This window comes from Fistularia commersonii, chromosome 13 (genome assembly GCF_037954325.1).
Source record: "Fistularia commersonii isolate RoL2024-O1a breed Wild chromosome 13, RoL_Fcom_v1.0, whole genome shotgun sequence".
Lineage (NCBI taxonomy): Eukaryota > Metazoa > Chordata > Actinopteri > Syngnathiformes > Fistulariidae > Fistularia > Fistularia commersonii.
This window is the reverse complement of record NC_141296.1, coordinates 3,642,945-3,666,241: the sequence shown is the minus strand read 5'-3', so window position 1 is coordinate 3,666,241 and position 23,297 is coordinate 3,642,945. Positions and strand designations below refer to the sequence as shown.

Genomic DNA, 23,297 nt, shown 5'->3' with positions numbered 1-23,297 from the left:
AAATCCAACGATCCAGACTCCTTTTCGGCATAAAATCCAAAAAAGCCAGAGATGTCCGCATTTGCAAATGTCCGCTATAACGATAAACGCCTGTTTTTCTAACACCCAATGGCGGCCCGTCTTCTTCCTCAGCAGGAACGCAGAGAATGAATTCAGGAGGTGGACCGTCGCTGCTTGCCTACACAGTTATTCAGTGATGTGTCACTAGCGGCGCTCAGAGCCCTTTAACAGTAATACAAGTGTTCATGGACTTAATAGTTTCAAGTCCAGTGAAAGACAAATATAATTTCTTAACGTATGGACCGTAATTCATTACTATTCAATAATAATAGTAATGATATATTTTCCAAGAATTTTGTTAGTTTTGGTAGTGTTATTAGTAGTGATCATGATATTGGTCATCGTCAGAGTATTAATCTATTGTATAGTGCTGGCTTCAGATTTATACCTTGAAGAAAAATATTTCTTCAGAGGTTCAAGACTAGAAATAAAAAATGTTATAACATGACTGAGTGTATTTCTTTCGATCTTTAATTATTTATTGTTTTAAAATGTTTTTGTGAAAATCAAGTCAAGAGTGATTCTTCTGGAAGAACAGTGACTCGGCTGTGACAGAGAGAACAAAGATACATTTCAGCACCATGGACAGCGACATGGATAATTCCAGGCTCATCACAAGTCACTTCAATAAGTTATGAGTTGAAAAGATCATTTACAAACGAAATGTACAACTCCTCATTGTAGACATCTTTTAATAAGTTCCTGATTGCTGATTATCTGCATGCGTTGGATGACTTTCTGTTCCATCTATACTCACTAAACTCTGACTCTTTGATACTAGACTCTGCACTTCACACCACTCATTCTTGAATCTTCACCAGACAGCATCCTCTATGACAAACCTGCAGTCCGGCAAAGGGCCAAAGAGTAACAGGTCGACAGCCTGTAGCTCAGGGGTCACCAACACGATGCCCGTGGGCACAAGGTCACCCCCAAGGACCACATTAATTGACGGCAGGCTGTTCTAAAAATAGCACAACTCACTAGTTAGCAACATCTAAAATATTATTTTATTCTGTTGCTATTCTTTATTTATCACACTTGCATTTACATAGATATGAAAATGACAAGATCTTAAAAACAGTTCATTATACATGAACTTAGATACGTTTAGGTGACCTCTGACCTACAATAGTTCAAAGGTCAGTATTGCGTACGTGACAAAACCAGTGCTAGTGGAAAGTAAGCCAGCGGGCGCAGCGCAGATGGACGGTGAATGCAGTTTCTTATCCCAAAACATGGCAGAAAAAAGAAAAAAATACTTATCACTTTCAGAAAAGGAATTGGAGGACTTCTTTTTTTACAATTGTGAAAGAAACCTGGGTGTGTCTCATGTAGTGATGTTAGTGATCATCTGATAATATAACAATCACTGAGAACAATAAAGTCCTGACTGTTGATATCCGTTTCCCACATTGTTGTCATTGTTGATAATTATTGTGAGAAATCATTGACATGATCAGTGTCTTCACATAGATGAGTATCATTAATCATTATTAATGATGTATAACTGAAGGCAAACTGAGCAAATTAGTTATTTCAGGTGAGCCTATCAAACTAGTAGCCCTTCGTATGACTCAATACCCATGAAGTAGCTCTCGGTTTCAAAAAGGTTGGTGGCCCTGGCCAGTAGCTTCTATTATGGGGCAACTACAATATGTGTCATTAAAAAGTGTACTACTTATTTACATTATGTTTTCTGTTCCTTAGATTTTAAACAGTAGATAGTCAAAATGAAGGTATTGGCTGGCAATTTATTTAAATCATCATGTGACAGTCTATGCATGTTTTGATGTCTTGGTACAAGACAGAATGCACAATGGTTGCTCAAAACACAACTACCGTGGATATTCGTAGATACTAGTTAAATATTTCAAATACCCTTTCTCCCAAAAAAACAAGGCTGTTTTTCATCGATCTTCTAATTTTACCATTATTATTGTTCCTCCTGATGTTTGTTAGTCCCCGCCTCATACACACGCAACCCTCAGAATGCATACAGACACACACACGCACAGAAACGTTTTCAAACACACAGACAGACACGCATGTGAGTGTTCAGCAAGATGAACAGTCGCAAGAGACAATAAAATTGCACAAATTTTGTTCACTTTCATTTCATGAAAACTCACAAAGCAACTGACTAAAGATAATTATTGGATGTTACTCACCATAGTAGACATCTTTGACAAGGTTCCTGACAGCTGATTCTCTGCATGTGTAGCATCAGTTTCTGCTCCGTCCACATTCACTAAACTTTGGCTCATGGGCTGCATATATTTCATGTCACTCTTCCTGGAGTCAGTGGTCCTGCACACCTCGTAGTTGTACACGTGTGGGAGAGTCCCTGTCCCCAAAGTGTCTGAGTAACGCGGTGGATAATATGGAATCACAGGGAGGTTGGAGTGATACAGGACGCGAGACTGTCTCCATCTGTAGATTTTCACCGATATAATAACCACTAAACAGGTGATGAAGAGGAAGGAGACGACAGCCAAAGCCAAGACCAGGTAAAAGGTCAGGTTGTCGTTGTACTCCTTGTCCTGCGTAAAGTCCGTGAACTCTGACAGCACTTCTGGGAAGCTGTCCGCCACCGCCACGTTAACCACAACCGTAGCCGAGCGAGAGGGCTGTCCGTTGTCCTCCACTATCACGGTCAGTCTCTGTTTGGCGGCATCTTTATCAGTGACCTGGCGGATGGTTCTTATTTCTCCATTCTGTAAGCCCACTTCAAACAGCGCCCTGTCTGTGGCTTTCTGCAGTTTATAGGAGAGCCAGGCATTCTGTCCAGAGTCCACATCAACAGCCACCACTTTAGTCACCAGGTAGCCCACATCTGCTGAACGAGGCACCATCTCAGCCACCAGAGAGCCCGTCTGGACCGGATACAGAACCTGAGGCGGGTTGTCGTTCTGATCCTGGATCAGGATTCTCACAGTAGCCACTGAACTCAGAGGAGGTGAACCAGCATCGCGAGCCGTTACGTTGAAATCAAATGACTTGACTTGCTCAAAATCAAAGGACCTCACAGCATGAATGACACCACTCTCTGGACTGACTGATACCAAGGAAGACACAGGAACCCCATTCACCTCCTTGTCCTCCAGGAAGTAAGACACGCGAGCATTTTGAGCCCAGTCTGCATCAGTGGCACTGAGAGTAAACACAGAGAATCCAGGAGGGTTGTTCTCTGGTACCGTCTTACTGTACTCTGACTGATCAAATGTGGGCGGGCTGTCATTCACGTCTGACACTTTAACATGGATGGTTTTACTGCTGGACAATGGAGGAGAGCCTTGATCAGAGACGGACATTGTGAGATTGAATTCGGGAATATTTTCTCTGTCTAAGATATTATCAGTGACTAATGTGTAATATCCAGTTAGAGAAGACTCAATTTTGAAAGGAACATCTTGGTTAATGGAGCACTTAACAACACCGTTACTACCAGAGTCTTTATCATCAACTTTAAAAACAGCTACAGTTGTTCCAGGAGGAGAATCTTCAGGAATGGTGTGAGAAAATGACATCAGCTTTATTGAAGGGACATTGTCATTCTCATCAATAATCTGGATAATAACTTTACAAGTATCTGAATATGCTCCATGGTCACTAGCTTTGATGTCAAATTCAAAATCACTATACCTTTCAAAATCAAGTTTACCTGTTACTCTGATTTCACCTGTATGTGCATTTACATCAAACAGGTTTTCGGCCTCTTTAGTAACATGAGCAAAAGAATATGCAACTTCTCCATTGACTCCTGTGTCTGCATCATTTGCACTAACAGTAGTTACCACCGTTCCTTCGGGAGAGTTTTCTCTAATTTCTGCTTTATAAACAGGTTGGCTGCACACTGGCGCATTATCGTTCGCATCCAGCACAGTGATTTTAATACGCACCGTCCCCGATCTATGAGGCTCACCGCCATCTGACGCGATCAGGACGAGTGTGTGAGTCTCCTCCTTCTCTCGGTCTAACGGGGTCTGTAAAACCATTTCGACGGATCTGCGTCCATTAGCTTGTTGTGTTACTTCCAATTTGAAATTGTCTGTCGGTTTTAGTGTATATTTCTGTATATCATTAATACCAACATCAGGATCGTCTGCACTCTTCAGCGCGAAACGGGTCCCGACTGCAGCCGTTTCAACTATTTTCAAATCTATTTCGCGTTGTTGGAATGACGGACTATTATCATTAATATCTATTATCTCCACCGTCACACGATAAACTTGGATTGGATTGTCCAGAAATATATCGAAGCTAAAGCTGCAGGGCGTCGTCTTTTCGCAAAGCTCTTCCCGGTCGATTCTCTCTCTGATAACGAGTGTACCTTTATCTCGATTTAAATCCACATATTGTCGTTCTTCTTGAGTGATAATTCTGGCTTTACCTGACACCAGCCTCTCCACATCCAAACCCAAATCCCTCGCAATGTTTCCGACAAAAGATCCTTCCGCCTGCTCCTCCGGTATGGAATAGCGAGCCTGTCCGACCACAGAGCTCAGCTTCAGAAGACAAAGAAGGACGAACAGTACTCGCCATCGGTCTCTGCGAGCGATAATCCGGAAAATGCACATTTTAAATCCAACGATCCAGATTTCTTTTCGAAAAATAATCAAAAAAAGCCAGGGGTGTCCGTATTTGCAAATATCCGACACGACGGATAAACGCCTGTTTTTCTAACACCCAATGGCGGCCCGTCTTCTTCCTCAGCAGGAACGCAGAGAATGAATTCAGGAGGTGGACCGTCGCTGCTTGCCTACACAGTTATTCAGTGATGTGTCACTAGCGGCGCTCAGAGCCCTTTAACAGTAATACAAGTGTTCATGGACTTAATAGTTTCAAGTCCAGTGAAAGACAAATATAACTTCTTAACGCATGGACCGTAATTTATCACTATTAGATGATAATAACAAAAAGATATTTAACATTCATTTTATTAGTTTTAGCTGTGTTACTGTTAGTGATCATGATATTGATAATCGTCATAATATCAATGTATTGTACTTGTTGGCTTCAGATTCATACCATGAAGAAAAATATTTCTTCAGAGGTTCAAGACTAGAAATAAAAAAAATTTATAACATGACTGAATCTATTTTTTTCGATCTTTAATTATTTATTGCTTTAAAATGTTTGTGTGAAAACAAAGTCAAGAGTGATCCTTCTGGAAGAACAGTGACTCGGCTGTGACAGTAAGACCGAAGATGAATTTCAGCACCAAAGACAGCGACAAGGATCATTCTAGGCTCATCACACGTCACTTCAATAAGTTATGATTTCGAAAGATCATTTAAAAAACGAAATGTACAACTCCTCATTGTAGACATCTTTTAATATGTTCCTGATTTCCGATTATCAGCATGTGTAGGATCACTTTCTGCTCCATCTACACTCACTAAACTTTGACTCTTTGATACAACTTTACTGGACTCTGCACTTCACACCACTCATTCTTGAATCTTCACCGGACCTCATCCTCTATGACAAACCTGCAGTGCAGCAAAGGGCCAAAGAGTGACAGGTCAATAGCCTGTAGCTCAGGGGTCACCAACATAGTGGCCATAGGGCACCTGATCACCCCAAAGGACCACATAAGTCACCCACAGGCTGTTCAAAAAACTACCTAACTCACCAGTGAGCCATGCCTAAAATATAATTTTATTCTGTTGCTATTCTGTTTAAATCATTCTTGCACATATATATAATTGAAAATGACAAGATCTTAAAAATATGTTCCTTATACACGAACTTTAGATACGTTCAGGTGACCTCTGACCTACTCTAGTTCAAAGGTCAATATTGCACACGTGACAAATCCAGTGCTAGTGGAGAGTAAGCTAGCGGGTGCAGCGCAGATGGACGGTGAATGCAGTTTCATACCCCAAAACATGGCAGAAAAATGACAAAAAAAAACATATCACTTTCACAACGAATGGGAAGAGGAGTTCTTTGTTACAACTGTGAAAGAAACCTACATGAGTCGACGTCAAAGCGTCACAATGTGGAGAGACACTTGACTACATGTCATAAAAGCTACCATGCTAATTACTACAGAAACAGCCCATGAGCTGAAGGCAGCTTTGAGTAAGTAACTGTCTTTTTTTACAAGGCTGGCGAAAAAGTCACAAAAAGCAACCAAAGCCTCATTTAGAGCTACACAAAATATGTAAGGTGATTTTTATTTAACATTACAGACACGACAGACATTGTTCCTATGGAATGTAGCGATATAAGTGATCATCTGAAAATGTAACAAACACTGAGAACAATAAAGTCCTGAATGTTGATATCTGTTTCCCACATTGTTGTCATTGTTGATAATTATTGTGAGAAATCATTAACGTGATCAGTGTCTTCACATAGATGCATATCATTAATCATTATTAATAATGTATAACTAAAGGTAAACTGAGCAAATTAGTTATTTCAGGAGAGCCTATCAAACTAGTAGCCCTTGGTATGACTCAGTGCCCATGAAGTAGCTCTCGGTTTCAAAAAGGTTGGTGACCCTGGCCAGTAGCTTCTATTCTGGGGCAACTACAATGTGAGTAATTAAAAAGAGTACTACTTATTTACATTATCTTTTCTGCTCCTAAATTTTTTTTACAGTAGATAGTAAAAATGAAGGTATTGCCTGCCAATTGATTTAAATCATTTGACAGTCCATTCATGTTTTGATGTCTTGGTACAAGACGGAATGCACAATGGTTGCTCAAAACACTACTACCGTAGATATTTGTAAACAATACAGTTAAATATTTCAAATACCCTTTCTCCCAAAACAACAGGGGTGTTGTTCATCAAATTACTAATTTTACCATTATTATCATTCTTTCTGATGTTTGTAAGTGCCCGCCTCATACACACAAACACACCTCAGAATGCACACAGACACACACACACACAGAAACGTATTCAAACACACGGACAGACACGCATGTCAGTATTCAGCAAGATGAACAGTCGCAAGAGACAATAAATTTGCACAAATTTTGTTCACTTTCATTTCATGAAAACTCATAAAGCAACCAACTGAAGGTAATTATTGGATTTTACTCACCATAGTAGACATCTTTGACAAGGTTCCTGACAGCTGATTCTCTGCATGTGTAGCATCACTTTCTGCTCCGTCCACATTCACTAAACTCTGGCTCATCGGCTGCATATATTTCATGTCACTCTTCCTGGAGTCAGTGGTCCTGCACACCTCGTAGTTGTACACGTGTGGGAGAGTCCCTGTCCCCAAAGTGTCTGAGTAACGCGGTGGATAATATGGAATCACAGGGAGGTTGGAGTGATACAGGACGCGAGACTGTCTCCATCTGTAGATTTTCACCGATATAATAACCACTAAACAGGTGATGAAGAGGAAGGAGACGACGGCCAAAGCCAAGACCAGGTAAAAGGTCAGGTTGTCGTTGTACTCCTTGTCCTGCGTAAAGTCCGTGAACTCTGACAGCACTTCGGGGAAGCTGTCTGCCACCGCCACGTTAACCACCACCGTGGCCGAGCGAGAGGGCTGTCCGTTGTCCTCCACTATCACGGTCAGTCTCTGTTTGGCGGCATCTTTATCAGTGACCTGGCGGATGGTTCTTATTTCTCCATTCTGTAAGCCCACTTCAAACAGCGCCCTGTCTGTGGCTTTCTGCAGTTTATAGGAGAGCCAGGCATTCTGTCCAGAGTCCACATCAACAGCCACCACTTTAGTCACCAGGTAGCCCACATCTGCTGAACGAGGCACCATCTCGGCCACCAGAGAGCCCGTCTGGACCGGATACAGAACCTGAGGCGGGTTGTCGTTCTGATCCTGGATCAGGATTCTCACAGTAGCCACTGAACTCAGAGGAGGTGAACCAGCATCGCGAGCCGTTACGTTGAATTCAAATGACTTGACTTGCTCAAAATCAAAGGACCTCACAGCATGAATGACACCACTCTCTGGACTGACTGATACCAAGGAAGACACAGGAACCCCATTCACCTCCTTGTCCTCCAGGAAGTAAGACACGCGAGCATTTTGAGCCCAGTCTGCATCAGTGGCACTGAGAGTAAACACAGAGAATCCAGGAGGGTTGTTCTCTGGTACCGTCTTACTGTACTCTGACTGATCAAATGTGGGCGGGCTGTCATTCACGTCTGACACTTTAACATGGATGGTTTTACTGCTGGACAATGGAGGAGAGCCTTGATCAGAGACGGATAGTGTGAGATTATATTCAGGAATATTTTCTCTGTCTAAGGTGTTATCAGTGACTAATGTGTAATATCCAGTTAGAGAAGACTCAATTTTGAAAGGAACATCAGAGTTAATGGAGCACTTTACAAGACCATTACTACCAGAATCTTCATCATCTAAATTAATAACCGCTACAGTTGTTCCAGGAGGAGAATTTTCTGGAATAGAGTTTGAAAATGACATTAACTGTATTGAGGGGACGTTGTCATTCTCATCAACAACCTGGATAATAACTTTACATGTATCAGTATATCCTCCATGGTCACTGGCTTTAATGTCAAATTCAAAATCACTATTTCTTTCAAAATCAAGTGTACCTGTAACCCTTATTTCACCAGTATGTACATTTACATCAAACAAGTTTTCAGCCTCTTTAGTAACATGAGCAAACGAAAATGTAACTTCTCCATTGACTCCTGTGTCTGCATCATTTGCACTAACAGTAGTTACAACCGTCCCTTCGGGAGAGTTTTCTCTAATTTCTGCTTTATAAACAGGTTGGCTGCACACTGGCGCATTATCGTTCGCATCCAGCACAGTGATTTGAATACGCACCGTCCCTGATCTATGAGGCTCACCGCCATCTGACGCGATCAGGACGAGTGTGTGAGTCTCCTCCTTCTCTCGGTCTAACGGGGTCTGTAAAACCATTTCGACGGATCTGCGTCCATTAGCTTGTTGTGTTACTTCCAATTTGAAATTGTCTGTCGGTTTTAGTGTATATTTCTGTATATCATTAATACCAACATCAGGATCGTCTGCACTCTTCAGCGCGAAACGGGTCCCGACTGCAGCCGTTTCAACTATTTTTAAATCTATTTCGCGTTGTTGGAATGACGGACTATTATCATTAATGTCTATTATTTCCACCGTCACACGATAAACCTGGATTGGATTGTCCAGAAATATGTCGAAGCTAAAGCTGCAGGGCGTCGTCTTTTTGCAAAGCTCTTCCCGGTCGATTCTCTCTCTGATAACGAGTGTACCTTTATCACGGTTTAAATCCACATATTGTCGGCCTCCTTTAATAATAATTCTGGCTTTACCTGACACCAGCCTCCCCACATCCAAACCCAAATCCCTCGCAATGTTTCCGACAAAAGATCCTTCCGCCTGCTCCTCCGGTATGGAATAGCGAGCCTGTCCGACCACAGAGCTCAGCTTCAGAAGACAAAGAAGGACGAACAGTACTCGCCATCGGTCTCTGCGAGCGATAATCCGGAAAACGCACATTTTAAATCCAACGATCCAGACTCCTTTTCGGCATAAAATCCAAAAAACCCAGAGATGTCCGTATTTGCAAATATCCGACACGACGGATAAACGCCTGTTTTTCTAACACCCAATGGCGGCCCGTCTTCTTCCTCAGCAGGAACGCAGAGAATGAATTCAGGAGGTGGACCGTCGCTGCTTGCCTACACAGTTATTCAGTGATGTGTCACTAGCGGCGCTCAGAGCCCTTTAACAGTAATACAAGTGATGTGTGTGTGTTGGTTAACGTTTGAAAGATCACTGACCAAAAAGGATCACTCCTTCCAATGTACATTGATTTTTTTTTTATTATTATTATCAATCAATCATCATCATTATTATAAACAATAACGACGATGATGAAAGTAAAAATAATGATATCATATATATTTAGTTAAATAAAATATGTAATATATCTGAAATGTATTATTTATTAGGCAGGTAAAGAAGTACTTCATTAGATAAAGAGCATACTGACGATGACAAAATAAATTGAAATAAAGGTTGTGTATTCAGATACTGTGGTATTTCATGTTTATGATATACGTTTTTTTCATTTATCCTGTAAATTTTTTTGTCTCTTTGGCTCGTGTTGGTGGTGGCTGTACTTTTTTTCCGAGTTCATCTCCATTCAGTGTTGCAGGTTTGTCCTTCTAAAATTAAAAAAAAGTCTTTCTGAAAAGTTCCTAAATATCTTATCTCTGAACGCTCTCAGTCATCCGTGTCATGGTAAATAATTACACAATCTTATCATTGCAATGCCAATTAGTTTGTCTTTGCTGATGTTTCACATGTGTTCTGAAAGGCCTCTATCTATGTCACTGCATACAATTTATGAGAAGTTCATAAGGAAAGTGCAATGATGTGTCAGATGAAATTGCTTTTGGCCTATAATAGCATCATGTTTGCAAAATATAACCAAAAAAATCAGGAGGGTTTACAAACTTCATCTATTGTACAGGACAGAAGAGTATTTTTTGTAACCAAGCCAACAGTGATGCTTCAAGAACAAATGGTCATCTGTGAGCGGAAGACATTGATATTAGAAAATATAGTTGACTAGGAAACTTCTAAGTGACCCAGGTCATGGCAAATAATTGTAATTGCTTGTCACGGCAACTCCATTTAGTTTTGGTCTTTTATAACCTTTTAAATCTCTTTGAGAGGCTTCTATTCATGTTACTTCTTAATATTTATAAACATTTCAGATGGAAAGTGCAGTTGTGCAGTTGAAGAAATTGATATCAGTCTATAAGGAGAACATATGCGGAAAATATTACTGGGAAAGGGGTAGGAAGGTTGGCAGACTTCATAAAGTGCATGACTGTTTTCCCAGCAAGAGTGAACCTTAAACAAGAACAATCAATCTGGCTTGACCGAAAACATAGACAACATTTAAATTCAAATTGTTGGTTATTCCAGCACCTTGGAGAGTGACATGGAACATTCCTCTGTCATCTCAAGCCAGAAATAAATCAATGGTTCAAAAGAAAAAATAACGGTTTACATTCATTACTCACCATAGTAGACATCTTTGACAAGGTTCCTGACAGCTGATTCTCTGCATGTGTAGCATCAGTTTCTGCTCCGTCCACATTCACTAAACTTTGGCTCATCGGCTGCATATATTTCATGTCACTCTTCCTGGAGTCAGTGGTCCTGCACACCTCATAGTTGTACACGTGTGGGAGAGTCCCTGTCCCCAAAGTGTCTGAGTAACGCGGTGGATAATATGGAATCACAGGGAGGTTGGAGTGATACAGGACGCGAGACTGTCTCCATCTGTAGATTTTCACCGATATAATAACCACTAAACAGGTGATGAAGAGGAAGGAGACGACAGCCAAAGCCAAGACCAGGTAAAAGGTCAGGTTGTCGTTGTACTCCTTGTCCTGCGTAAAGTCCGTGAACTCTGACAGCACTTCTGGGAAGCTGTCCGCCACCGCCACGTTAACAACTACCGTCGCTGAGCGAGAGGGCTGTCCGTTGTCCTCCACTATCACGGTCAGTCTCTGTTTGGCGGCATCTTTATCAGTGACCTGGCGGATGGTTCTTATTTCTCCATTCTGTAAGCCCACTTCAAACAGCGCCCTGTCTGTGGCTTTCTGCAGTTTATAGGAGAGCCAAGCATTCTGTCCAGAGTCCACATCAACAGCCACCACTTTAGTCACCAGGTAGCCCACATCTGCTGAACGAGGCACCATCTCAGCCACCAGAGAGCCTGTCTGGACCGGATACAGAACCTGAGGTGGGTTGTCGTTCTGGTCCTGGATCAGGATTCTCACAGTAGCCACTGAACTCAGAGGAGGTGAACCAGCATCGCGAGCTGTAACGTTGAAGTCAAATGACTTGACTTGCTCAAAATCAAAGGACCTCACAGCATGAATGACACCACTCTCTGGACTGACTGATACCAAGGAAGACACAGGAACCCCATTCACCTCCTTGTCCTCCAGGAAGTAAGACACGCGAGCATTTTGAGCCCAGTCTGCATCAGTGGCACTGAGAGTAAACACAGAGAATCCAGGAGGGTTGTTCTCTGGTACCGTCTTACTGTACTCTGACTGATCAAATGTGGGCGGGCTGTCATTCACGTCTGACACTTTAACATGGATGGTTTTACTGCTGGACAATGGAGGAGAGCCTTGATCAGAGACGGATAGTGTGAGATTGAATTCAGGAATATTTTCTCTGTCTAACGTGTTATCAGTCACTAATGTGTAATATCCAGTTAGAGAAGACTCAATTTTAAAAGGAACATCAGAGTTAATGGAGCACTTTACAAGACCATTACTACCAGAATCTTCATCATCTAAATTAATAACCGCTACAGTTGTTCCAGGAGGAGAATTTTCTGGAATAGAGTTTGAAAATGACATTAACTGTATTGAGGGGACGTTGTCATTCTCATCAACAACCTGGATAATAACTTTACATGTATCAGTATATCCTCCATGGTCACTGGCCTTGACATTCAACTGATAAGATTTAGATTTTTCAAAATCAAGGTTGTCTTTAACCTTAATCTCACCTGTGTTAGCATTTACATCAAACAGGTTTTTGGTCCCTTTAGCAACATGAGCAATAGAATATGTAACCTCTCCATTGACTCCTGTGTCTGCGTCATTTGCACTAACAGTAGTTACCACCGTTCCTTCGGGAGAGTTTTCTCGAATTTCTGCTTTATAAACAGGTTGGCTGCACACTGGCGCATTATCGTTGATATCCAGCACAGTGATTTGAATACGCACCGTCCCCGATCTATGAGGCTCACCGCCATCTGACGCGATCAGGACAAGTGTGTGAGTCTCCTCCTTCTCTCGATCTAACGGGGTCTGTAAAACCATTTCGACGGATCTACCTCCATCAGGCTGGTTTTGTACCTCCAATTTAAAATGATCTGTAGGTTTTAGTGTATATTTTTGTATATCATTAATACCAACATCAGGGTCGTCTGCGCTCTCCAGCGAAAAACGCGTTCCGACCGCAGCTGTTTCAACTATTTTTAAATCTATTTCTTGTTTTGGGAATGATGGACTGTTATCATTAATGTCTATTATTTCAACCGTCACACGATAAACCTGAATCGGGTTTTCTAAAATTACGTCAAAACTAAAGCTGCAGGGCGTCGTCTTTTCGCAAAGCTCTTCCCGGTCGATTCTCTCTCTGATAACGAGTGTACCTTTATCTCGGTTTAAATCCACATATTGTCGGCCTCCTTTTATAATAATCCTCGCTTTACCTGACACCAGCCTCTCCACATCCAAACCCAAATCCCTCGCAATGTTTCCGACAAAAGATCCTTCCGCCTGCTCCTCCGGTATGGAATAGCGAGCCTGTCCGACCACAGAGCTCAGCTTCAGAAGACAAAGAAGGACGAACAGTACTCGCCATCGGTCTCTGCGAGCGATAATCCCGGAAAAGGACATTTTAAATCCAACGATCCAGACTCCTTTTCGGCATAAAATTAAAAAAAACAAGCCAGATATGTCCGTAGTTGCAGATGTCCGACACGACGGATAAACGCCTGTTTTTCTAACACCCAATGGCGGCCCGTCTTCTTCCTCAGCAGGAACGCAGAGAATGAATTCAGGAGGTGGACCGTCGCTGCTTGCCTACACAGTTATTCAGTGATGTGTCACTAGCGGCGCTCAGAGCCCTTTAACAGTAATACAAGTGTTCATGGACCTGATAGTTTAAAGTCCAGTGAAAGACAAATATAATTTCTTAATGTATGGACAGAAATTCATTTTTATTTAATGACAATAATAAAAAGATATTCTCATTAATTTTAGTAGTTTTAGCATTGCTACAAGTAGTGATCATTATATTGGTCTTTGTCAGAGTATTAATATATTGTAATGGTTGGCTTCAGATTTATATATTGAAGAAAAATATTCCTTAAGAGGTTCAAGACTACAAATAAAAATGGTATTACATGACTAACTGTATTTCTTTAGATATTTCATTCTTTATTGTTTTAGAATGTTTGTGTGAAAACCAAGTCATGAGTGATCCTTCTGGAAGAACAGTGACTCTGCTGTGGCAGAAAGATCAAAGATTCATTTCAGCACCAAGGAGAGCCATAAAGATCATTCCTGGCTCATCTCAAGTCACTTCAATTAGTTATTAGTTCAAAAGGTCATTTACTCACAAAATGTGTAATTCCTCATAGTAGACATCCTTGAATAGGTTTCTGATTGCCAATTATCTGCATGTGTAGGATCACTTTCTGCTCTATCTACACTCACTAAACTTTGACTCTTTGATACTGGACTCTGCACTTCACACCACTCATTCTCGAATCTTCACCAGACCTCATCCTCTATGACAAACCTGCAGTGCAGCAAAGGCCGTAGGGTGACAGGTCGACAGCCTATAGCTCAGGGGTCAACAACACGGTGCCCGCTGGCACTAGGACCCCTGAGGACCACCTAAGTCGCCCGGCAGTCTGTTTTGAAATAGCACAACTCACTAGTGAGCTACGTCTAAAATTTAATTTTATTCTGTTGCTTTTCTGTTTAAATCACATTTGCATTTCTATAGATTTGAAAATGACAGTATCTTAAAAATATGTTAATTATACATGAACTTTAGATAAGTTTAGGTGACCTCTGACCTCCTCTAGTTCAAAGGTCAGCATTGCGCACGTGACAAAACCAGTGCTAGTAAAGAGTAAGCTAGCGGGCGCGGCGCAGATGGACGGTGAATGCGGTTTCTTACCCAAAAACATGGCGGAAAAAAAAGAAATTCATCGCTTTCACAACGAATCGAAGGAGGAATTAATTTTTACAACCGTGAAAGAAACCTGCGTGTGTGGCGACGTCAAAGCGTCACAGTGTGGAGAGACACTTGACTACGTGTCATAAAAGCGACCATGCTAAGTACGTTAGCTGAAGGCAGCTTTGAGTAAGCAGCAGTCTTTTTTCATGAAGCCGGCGGAAAAGTCACAAAAAGCAACCGAAGCATCGTTAGAGCTACAAAAAATGTGTAAGATTTTTCTTTAACATTACATGATTGATAATCATGGTGCATCATCACAGTGAAAATGAGACATTGTTCCTCTGAAATGTAGTGATGTAAGTGATCATCTGAAAATTTAACAATCACTGAGATTAATAAAATGCTGAATATTGATATCTGTTTCGCACCTTGTTGTCATTGTTGATAATTATTGTATAACTAAAGGCAAACTGAGCAAATTAGTTTTTTCAGGAGAGCCTATCAAACTAGTAGCCCTTCGTATGACTCAGTATCCATGAAGTAGCTCTCGGTTTCAAAAAGGTTGGTGAAAAGGTGGCCTCTACTCCAGGGCAACTACAATACGAGTGATTAAAAAGAGTACTACTTCTTTACATTATCTTTTTCTTTCCTGAAATTTTATACAGTAGATAGTAAAAATGAAGGTATTGCCTGCGAATTGATTTAAATCATCATTTGACAGTCTATGCATGTTTTGATGTTGTAGTACAATATGGAATACACAAATGGTTGCTCAAAACACTACTACTGTAGATATTCGTAAATACTCCAGTTAAATATTTCAAATACGCTTTCTCCCAAAATAACAGGGGTGTTGTTCAACAAATTGTTGATTTTACCATTATTAGTGTTCTTACTGATGTTTGTGAGGGCCCACCTCGCGCGCACACACACACACACACACACACACACACACACACACACACACACACACACACACACACACACACACACACGGACACATGCACACACAGAAACTTACTCAAACACACAGACAGACACACGTGGAAGATTTTAGCACGATGGACAGAGTCGCAAAAGACCAGAAATTTGTGTGACTTTTGTTCACATTCATTGAGTGTAATCTCACAAAGCAACCGACTGAAAATAAATATTGTATGTTACTCACCATAGTAGACATCTTTGACAAGGTTCCTGACAGCTGATTCTCTGTATGTGTCGCATTGGTTTCTGCTCCGTCCACATTCACTAAACTTTGGCTCATCGGCTGCATATATTTCATGTCACTCTTCCTGGAGTCAGTGGTCCTGCACACCTCGTAGTTGTACACGTGTGGGAGAGTCCCTGTCCCCAAAGTGTCTGAGTAACGCGGTGGATAATATGGAATCACAGGGAGGTTGGAGTGATACAGGACGCGAGACTGTCTCCATCTGTAGATTTTCACCGATATTATAACCACCAAACAGGTGATGAAGAGGAAGGAGACGACAGCCAAAGCCAAGACAAGGTAAAAGGTCAGGTTGTCGTTGTACTCCTTGTCCTGCGTAAAGTCCGTGAACTCTGACAGCACTTCCGGGAAGCTGTCCGCCACCGCCACATTAACCACGACCGTGGCCGAGCGAGAGGGCTGTCCGTTGTCCTCCACTATCACGGTCAGTCTCTGTTTGGCGGCATCTTTATCAGTGACCTGGCGGATGGTTCTTATTTCTCCATTCTGTAAGCCCACTTCAAACAGCGCCCTGTCTGTGGCTTTCTGCAGTTTATAGGAGAGCCAGGCATTCTGTCCAGAGTCCACATCAACAGCCACCACTTTAGTCACCAGGTAGCCCACATCTGCTGAACGAGGCACCATCTCAGCCACCAGAGAGCCCGTCTGGACCGGATACAGAACCTGAGGCGGGTTGTCGTTCTGATCCTGGATCAGGATTCTCACAGTAGCCACTGAACTCAGAGGAGGTGAACCAGCATCGCGAGCCGTTACGTTGAATTCAAATGACTTGACTTGCTCAAAGTCAAAGGACCTCACAGCATGAATGACACCACTCTCTGGACTGACTGATACCAAGGAAGACACAGGAACCCCATTCACCTCCTTGTCCTCCAGGAAGTAAGACACTCGAGCATTTTGAGCCCAGTCTGCATCAGTGGCACTGAGAGTAAACACAGAGAATCCAGGAGGGTTGTTCTCTGGTACCGTCTTACTGTACTCTGACTGATCAAATGTGGGCGGGCTGTCATTCACGTCTGACACTTTAACATGGATGGTTTTACTGCTGGACAATGGAGGAGAGCCTTGATCAGAGACGGATAGTGTGAGATTATATTCAGGAATATTTTCTCTGTCTAAGGTGTTATCAGTGACTAATGTGTAATATCCAGTTAGAGAAGACTCAATTTTGAAAGGAACATCTTGGTTAATGGAGCACTTAACAACACCATTACTACCAGAATCTTCATCATCTACATTCACAACAGCTACAGTTGTTCCAGGAGGAGAGTCTTCTGGAATAGAGTTCGAAAATGACATCAGTTGTATTGTAGGGACATTGTCATTCTCATCAATAACCTGGATAATAACTTTACATGTATCAGTATATCCTCCATGGTCACTGGCCAAGACATTCAGTTGATAGGTCGTAGATTTTTCAAAATCAAGTTTACCTGTAACCTTTATTTCTCCAGTATGAGCATTGACATCAAACAGCCGTTTCAACTCCCTGCTCACATGGGGGATGGAATATGTAACTTCTCCATTAACTCCTGTGTCTGCATCATTTGCACTGACAGTAGTTACAACCGTTCCTTCGGGAGAGTTTTCTCTAATTTCTGCTTTATAAACAGGTTGGCTGCACACTGGCGCATTATCGTTCGCATCCAGCACAGTGATTTGAATACGCACCGTCCCCGATCTATGAGGCTCACCGCCATCTGAAGCGATCAGGACGAGTGTGTGAGTCTCCTCCTTCTCTCGATCTAACGGGGTCTGTAAAACCATTTCGACGGATTTGCTTCCGTCAGGCTGGTTTTGTAACTCCAATTTAAAATTGTCTGTAGGTTTCAGTGTATATTTCTGTATATCATTAATACCAACATCTGGGTCGTCTGCGTTTGCAAGCGTGAACCGCGTTCCAACTGCTGCCGTTTCCAGTATTTTTAAATGGATTTCATTTTTTGGGAAAGACGGACTATTATCATTAATATCTATTATTTCAACCGTCACACGATAGACTTGGATTGGATTGTCCAGGAATATGTCAAAACTAAAGCTGCAGGGCGTCGTCTTTCCGCAAAGCTCTTCCCGGTCGATTCTCTCTCTGATAACGAGTGTACCTTTATCTCGGTTTAAATCCACATATTGTCGGCCTCCTTTTATAATAATTCTGGCTTTACCTGACACCAGCCTCTCCACATCCAAACCCAAATCCCTCGCAATGTTTCCGACAAAAGATCCTTCCGCCTGCTCCTCCGGTATGGAATAGCGAGCCTGTCCGACCACAGAGCTCAGCTTCAGAAGACAAAGAAGGACGAACAGTACTCGCCATCGGTCTCTGCGAGCGATAATCCGGGAAAAGGACATTTTAAATCCAACGATCCAGACTCCTTTTCGGCATAAAATCCAAAAACCCAGAGATGTCCGTAGTTGCAAATGTCCGATACGACGGATAAACGCCTGTTTTTCTAACACCCAATGGCGGCCCGTCTTCTTCCTCAGCAGGAACGCAGAGAATGAATTCAGGAGGTGGACCGTCGCTGCTTGCCTACACAGTTATTCAGTGATGTGTCACTAGCGGCGCTCAGAGCCCTTTAACAGTAATACAAGTGATGTGTGTGTGTTAGTACACATTTGATAGACCACTGATTGAAAAAGGATCACTTTTTGAATGGCATATTGCGTTTACAACAATAAAAATTATAATCACATTTATTAACAATTACTATAATTATGATTGTTATCATGATCATTATTGTTTTTGGTATTTTTATTATTATTTATTATTATAATTATTATTGTTGTTATCATTATATTTAACAGTAATGATATTCTTCTCCTTTCAGCTTTTCCCTTCAGGGTTCCCGACAGCAAATCAACCCTCTCCACCTTACCATATTCTCTGTAAGCTCTCACAGAATCTACCTCCATATCCTGATTAACAATAATAATAATGATAATAGTAACAATAATAATGATAATAATTGTGTTACATATCTGAAATTGATTACTGAGGAGGCAGGTAAAGAGGTACTTCATTAGAAAAAGAGAATACTGTCTATGACTAATATAAATGAAAATAAAGGTTGTGTATGATAGTACTGTGGCATTTTTATTTTTGTGATTTTTTTTTTCTTCATTCGTCCAGTAGATTGCTTTTGTTTTTCGGCTAGTGGTGATGATGGCTGTAGTGTATATCTTAATGTATCCTTTCTTGATCCCTTGTGAGGAAATTTGTTCTCTGCAATTACCCCATCATGGATGAACCATGAGCAGTCGGATGCCGTCAACCAGCACCAGAGGAGAAGTTAGAGGTTCAGTGTCTTACTCAACATCACTTTGACACACAAGGAGGAGATGGGAATCTAACAAGGAATGTTCTGTTCCAAAGAAGATTGCTCCACTTATTGTGTCACGCTGACCCCAATATTTTGAGTTCGTCTCTATTCAGTGTAGTAGGTTTGACCTTCTAAATTTAAAAATGGATTTATGAAAAGTTCCTAAATAATTTATCTCTGAATGCTTTCAGTCATTCAGGTCATGGTAAATCATTACACAATTTCAATGCGGCAATTCCATTTAGTTTCTGTCTTTGCTAATGTATCACATGTGTTCTGAAAGGCTTCTTTCTCTGTCACTGCATACAATTTCTGAGAAGTTCCTATGGAAAATGCAATGATGTGTTGGATGAAATTGCTTTTGGCCCATTATAGTATCATGTCTGCAAAATACAACCAAAAAAGTCAGGAGGGTTTACAAACTTCATCCATTGTACAGGACAGCAGAGTATTTTTATCACCAAGCCAACAGTGATGCTTCAAGAAGAAGTGGTCATCTGTGAGCGGAAGACATTGATAATAAACAAAATAGTAGACTATGAAACTATAAGTGACCCAGGTCATGGCAAATAATTGTAATAGCTCGTTACGGCAACTCCATTTAGTTTCAGTTCTTAATGACCTTTTGCATCTCTTCTGAGAGGCTTCTATTCATGTTACTTCTTAATATTTATGAAAACCTCAAATACTATAATGAGAACATATCTGGAAGAAATTACTGGAAAAGGGTAAGACGGTTGGAGAACTTCATGAAGTGCACACATGACTGTTCACCCCACAAGAGTGAACATTCAACAAGTACAATCAGTCTGATTGGTAACGGAAAACACAGATAACGCTTCATTTCAAAGCGTTGGTCATTCCAGCACCTTGGACAGTGACAAGGAACATTCCTCTGTCATCTCAAGCCAGAAATAAATCAATGGTTCAAAACAGAAAATGCGATTAAAATGCATTACTCACCATAGTAGACATCTTTGAAAACGTTCCTGACAGCTGATTCTCTGCATGTGTAGCATCACTTTCTGCTCCGTCCACATTCACTAAACTTTGGCTCATCGGCTGCATATATTTCATGTCACTCTTCCTGGAGTCAGTGGTCCTGCACACCTCGTAGTTGTACACGTGTGGGAGAGTCCCTGTCCCCAAAGTGTCTGAGTAACGCGGTGGATAATATGGAATCACAGGGAGGTTGGGGTGATACAGGATGCGAGACTGTCTCCATCTGTAGATTTTCACCAATATAATAACCACTAAACAGGTGATGAAGAGGAAGGAGACGACAGCCAAAGCCAAGACCAGGTAAAAGGTCAGGTTGTCGTTGTACTCCTTGTCCTGCGTAAAGTCCGTGAACTCTGACAACACTTCCGGGAAGCTGTCCGCCACCGCCACGTTAACGACCACCGTGGCCGAGCGAGAGGGCTGTCCGTTGTCCTCCACTATCACGGTCAGTCTCTGTTTGGCGGCATCTTTATCAGTGACCTGGCGGATGGTTCTTATTTCTCCATTCTGTAAGCCCACTTCAAACAGCGCCCTGTCTGTGGCTTTCTGCAGTTTATAGGAGAGCCAGGCATTCTGTCCAGAGTCCACATCAACAGCCACCACTTTAGTCACCAGGTAGCCCACATCTGCTGAACGAGGCACCATCTCAGCCACCAGAGAGCCCGTCTGGACCGGATACAGAACCTGAGGCGGGTTGTCGTTCTGATCCTGGATCAGGATTTTCACTGTAGCCACTGAACTCAGAGGAGGTGAACCAGCATCACGAGCTGTTACGTTGAATTGAAATGACTTGACTTGCTCAAAATCAAAGGACCTCACAGCATGAATGACACCACTCTCTGGACTGACTGATACCAAGGAAGACACAGGAACCCCATTCACCTCCTTGTCCTCCAGGAAGTAAGACACGCGAGCATTTTGAGCCCAGTCTGCATCAGTGGCACTGAGAGTAAACACAGAAAATCCAGGAGGGTTGTTCTCTGGTACCGTCTTACTGTACTCTGACTGATCAAATGTGGGCGGGCTGTCATTCACGTCTGACACTTTAACATGGATGGTTTTACTGCTGGACAATGGAGGAGAGCCTTGATCAGAGACGGATAGTGTGAGATTATATTCAGGAATATTTTCTCTGTCTAAGGTGTTATCAGTGACTAGTGTGTAATATCCAGTTAGAGAAGACTCAATTTTGAAAGGAACATCTTGGTTAATGGAGCACTTGACAACACCATTACCACCAGAGTCTTTATCATCTACATTAACAACAGCTACAGTTGTTCCAGGAGGAGAATTTTCTGGAATAGAGTTCGAAAATGACATAAGTTGTATCGTAGGGACATTGTCATTTTCATCAATTATTTGAATGATAACTTTACATGTATCAGTATATCCTTCATGGTCACTAGCCTTAATGTCAAATTCAAAATAACTAGCTTTTTCAAAGTCAAGTTTACCTGTAACTTTGATTTCACCTGTATCTGCATTTACATCAAACAGGTTTTTGGCCCCTTTAGCAACATGAGCAATAGAAAAAGTAACTTCTCCATTGACTCCTGTGTCTGCATCATTTGCACTAACAGCAGTTACAACCGTCCCTTCCAGAGAGTTTTCTCTAATTTCTGCTTTATAAACAGGTTGGCTGCACACTGGCGCATTATCGTTCGCATCCAGCACAGTGATTTGAATACGCACCGTCCCCGATCTATGAGGCTCACCGCCATCTGAAGCGATCAGGACGAGTATGTGAGTCTCCTCCTTCTCTCGATCTAACGGGATCTGTAAAACCATTTCAACTGATCTCCGCCCATGGGGTTGGTTTTTCACTTCCAATTTGAAATTATCTGTAGGTTTCAGTGTATATTTCTGTATGTCATTAATGCCAACATCAGGGTCGTCTGCACTGTCAAGCAAAAAACGCGTTCCAACCGCAGCTGTTTCACGTATTTTCAAATGGATCTCTTGCTTTTGGAATGACGGACTATTATCATTAATGTCTATTATTTCCACCGTCACACGATAAACCTGGATTGGATTGTCCAGAAATATGTCAAAACTAAAGCTGCAGGGCGTCGTCTTTCCGCAAAGCTCTTCCCGGTCGATTCTCTCTCTGATAACGAGTGTACCTTTATCTCGGTTTAAATCCACATATCGTCGTTCTGTTTTCGTAATAATCCTGGCTTTACCTGACACCAGCCTCTCCACCTCCAAACCCAAATCCTTCGCAATGTTTCCGACAAAAGATCCTTCCGCCTGCTCCTCCGGTATGGAATAGCGAGCCTGTCCGACCACAGAGCTCAGCTTCAGAAGACAAAGAAGGACGAACAGTACTCGCCATCGGTCTCTGCGAGCGGTAATCCGGAAAATACACATTTTAAATCCAACGATCCAGACTCCTTTTCGACATAAAATTAAAAAAAACAAGCCAGATATGTCCGTAGTTGCAAATGTCCGACACGACGGATAAACGCCTGCTTTTCTAACACCCAATGGCGGCCCGTCTTCTTCCTCAGCAGGAACGCAGAGAATGAATTCAGGAGGTGGACCGTCGCTGCTTGCCTACACAGTTATTCAGTGATGTGTCACTAGCGGCGCTCAGAGCCCTTTAACAGTAATACAAGTGATGTGTGTGTGTGTTGATAAACGTTTGATAGACCACTGAATGAAAAAGGATCACTTTTTGAATGGAGTATGAAGTTTACTATTTTCATTAATGTCATTATTGTTATTTTCAACGCAACAATTCCTATTAGTCCAACTATTAATAATGATCTAATAATAGTCTATGTTGACAATATTATGTTTTGAATGGTTCAGCTGAAATGGATTTCTGACAGATCAGTTGAAAAGGCAATTGAATAGAGAATAGTATAGTCTTTATAAGATGAAAAAAATCAAGGCTGTCTATGAAGATACTTCTATAATATTATTTTTATGATTAATGACTTTTATTTTATTTTATTTTTTTCATTTT

General features: G+C 41.7%; 6 protein-coding genes across 9 annotated transcripts in view; all 6 read right to left on the bottom strand.

Moving 5' to 3' along the window:
* Nucleotides 1–23,297, bottom strand: part of LOC147227604 (protocadherin gamma-C5-like) — a 354,356-nt gene that overhangs the window by 180,446 nt on the left and 150,613 nt on the right. The gene's annotated exons all lie outside the window — the stretch shown is intronic.
* On the bottom strand, nt 1,350–4,706 carry LOC147227621 (protocadherin beta-15-like). Its single transcript, XM_086158243.1, has one exon. It carries the CDS (start codon nt 4,638–4,640, stop codon nt 2,214–2,216), a length of 2,427 nt encoding a protein of 808 aa, XP_086014369.1. The 5' UTR covers nt 4,641–4,706; the 3' UTR covers nt 1,350–2,213.
* Nucleotides 5,604–9,535, bottom strand: LOC147227620 (protocadherin beta-16-like). The gene is made up of 3 exons (XM_086158810.1): nt 9,181–9,535; nt 7,127–7,893; nt 5,604–5,636 (listed from the first exon to the last, which is right to left on the bottom strand). The coding sequence occupies exons 1-3, from the start codon at nt 9,533–9,535 to the stop codon at nt 5,604–5,606; spliced, it is 1,155 nt and encodes a 384-aa protein (XP_086014936.1).
* Nucleotides 10,758–13,482, bottom strand: LOC147227619 (protocadherin gamma-A7-like). The gene is made up of 3 exons (XM_086158803.1): nt 13,128–13,482; nt 11,074–11,840; nt 10,758–10,802 (listed from the first exon to the last, which is right to left on the bottom strand). The coding sequence occupies exons 1-3, from the start codon at nt 13,480–13,482 to the stop codon at nt 10,758–10,760; spliced, it is 1,167 nt and encodes a 388-aa protein (XP_086014929.1).
* On the bottom strand, nt 14,437–18,469 carry LOC147227618 (protocadherin beta-16-like). Its single transcript, XM_086158802.1, has 2 exons — nt 15,945–18,469; nt 14,437–14,487 (listed from the first exon to the last, which is right to left on the bottom strand). Exons 1-2 carry the CDS (start codon nt 18,351–18,353, stop codon nt 14,437–14,439), a joined length of 2,460 nt encoding a protein of 819 aa, XP_086014928.1. The 5' UTR covers nt 18,354–18,469.
* LOC147227617 (protocadherin gamma-A11-like) lies at nt 20,270–22,696 on the bottom strand. The gene has a single exon (XM_086158801.1). It carries the CDS (start codon nt 22,694–22,696, stop codon nt 20,270–20,272), a length of 2,427 nt encoding a protein of 808 aa, XP_086014927.1.

What these genes read in the sequence shown, in the direction of transcription:
- LOC147227619 (XM_086158803.1), bottom strand. Translation starts at nt 13,482, where the DNA reads ATGTCCTTTTCCGGGATTATCGCTCGCAGAGACCGATGGCGAGTACTG. An exon ending in AAACCCGATTCAGGTTTATC is followed by an intron (nt 11,841 to 13,127) that starts GTGTGACGGTTG and finishes GTTCAGTGGCTA; the next exon opens with CTGTGAGAATCCTGATCCAG. An exon ending in TGTCAAAGATGTCTACTATG is followed by an intron (nt 10,803 to 11,073) that starts GTGAGTAATGAA and finishes TTCTCCTTATAG; the next exon opens with ACTGATATCAATTTCTTCAA.
- LOC147227618 (XM_086158802.1), bottom strand. Translation starts at nt 18,353, where the DNA reads ATGTCCTTTTCCCGGATTATCGCTCGCAGAGACCGATGGCGAGTACTG. An exon ending in TGTCAAAGATGTCTACTATG is followed by an intron (nt 14,488 to 15,944) that starts GTGAGTAACATA and finishes CGGGCGACTTAG; the next exon opens with GTGGTCCTCAGGGGTCCTAG.
- LOC147227620 (XM_086158810.1), bottom strand. Translation starts at nt 9,535, where the DNA reads ATGTGCGTTTTCCGGATTATCGCTCGCAGAGACCGATGGCGAGTACTG. An exon ending in CAATCCAATCCAGGTTTATC is followed by an intron (nt 7,894 to 9,180) that starts GTGTGACGGTGG and finishes GTTCAGTGGCTA; the next exon opens with CTGTGAGAATCCTGATCCAG. An exon ending in TGTCAAAGATGTCTACTATG is followed by an intron (nt 5,637 to 7,126) that starts GTGAGTAAAATC and finishes TGGGGTGATCAG; the next exon opens with GTGCCCTATGGCCACTATGT.
- LOC147227621 (XM_086158243.1), bottom strand. Translation starts at nt 4,640, where the DNA reads ATGTGCATTTTCCGGATTATCGCTCGCAGAGACCGATGGCGAGTACTG.
- LOC147227617 (XM_086158801.1), bottom strand. Translation starts at nt 22,696, where the DNA reads ATGTGTATTTTCCGGATTACCGCTCGCAGAGACCGATGGCGAGTACTG.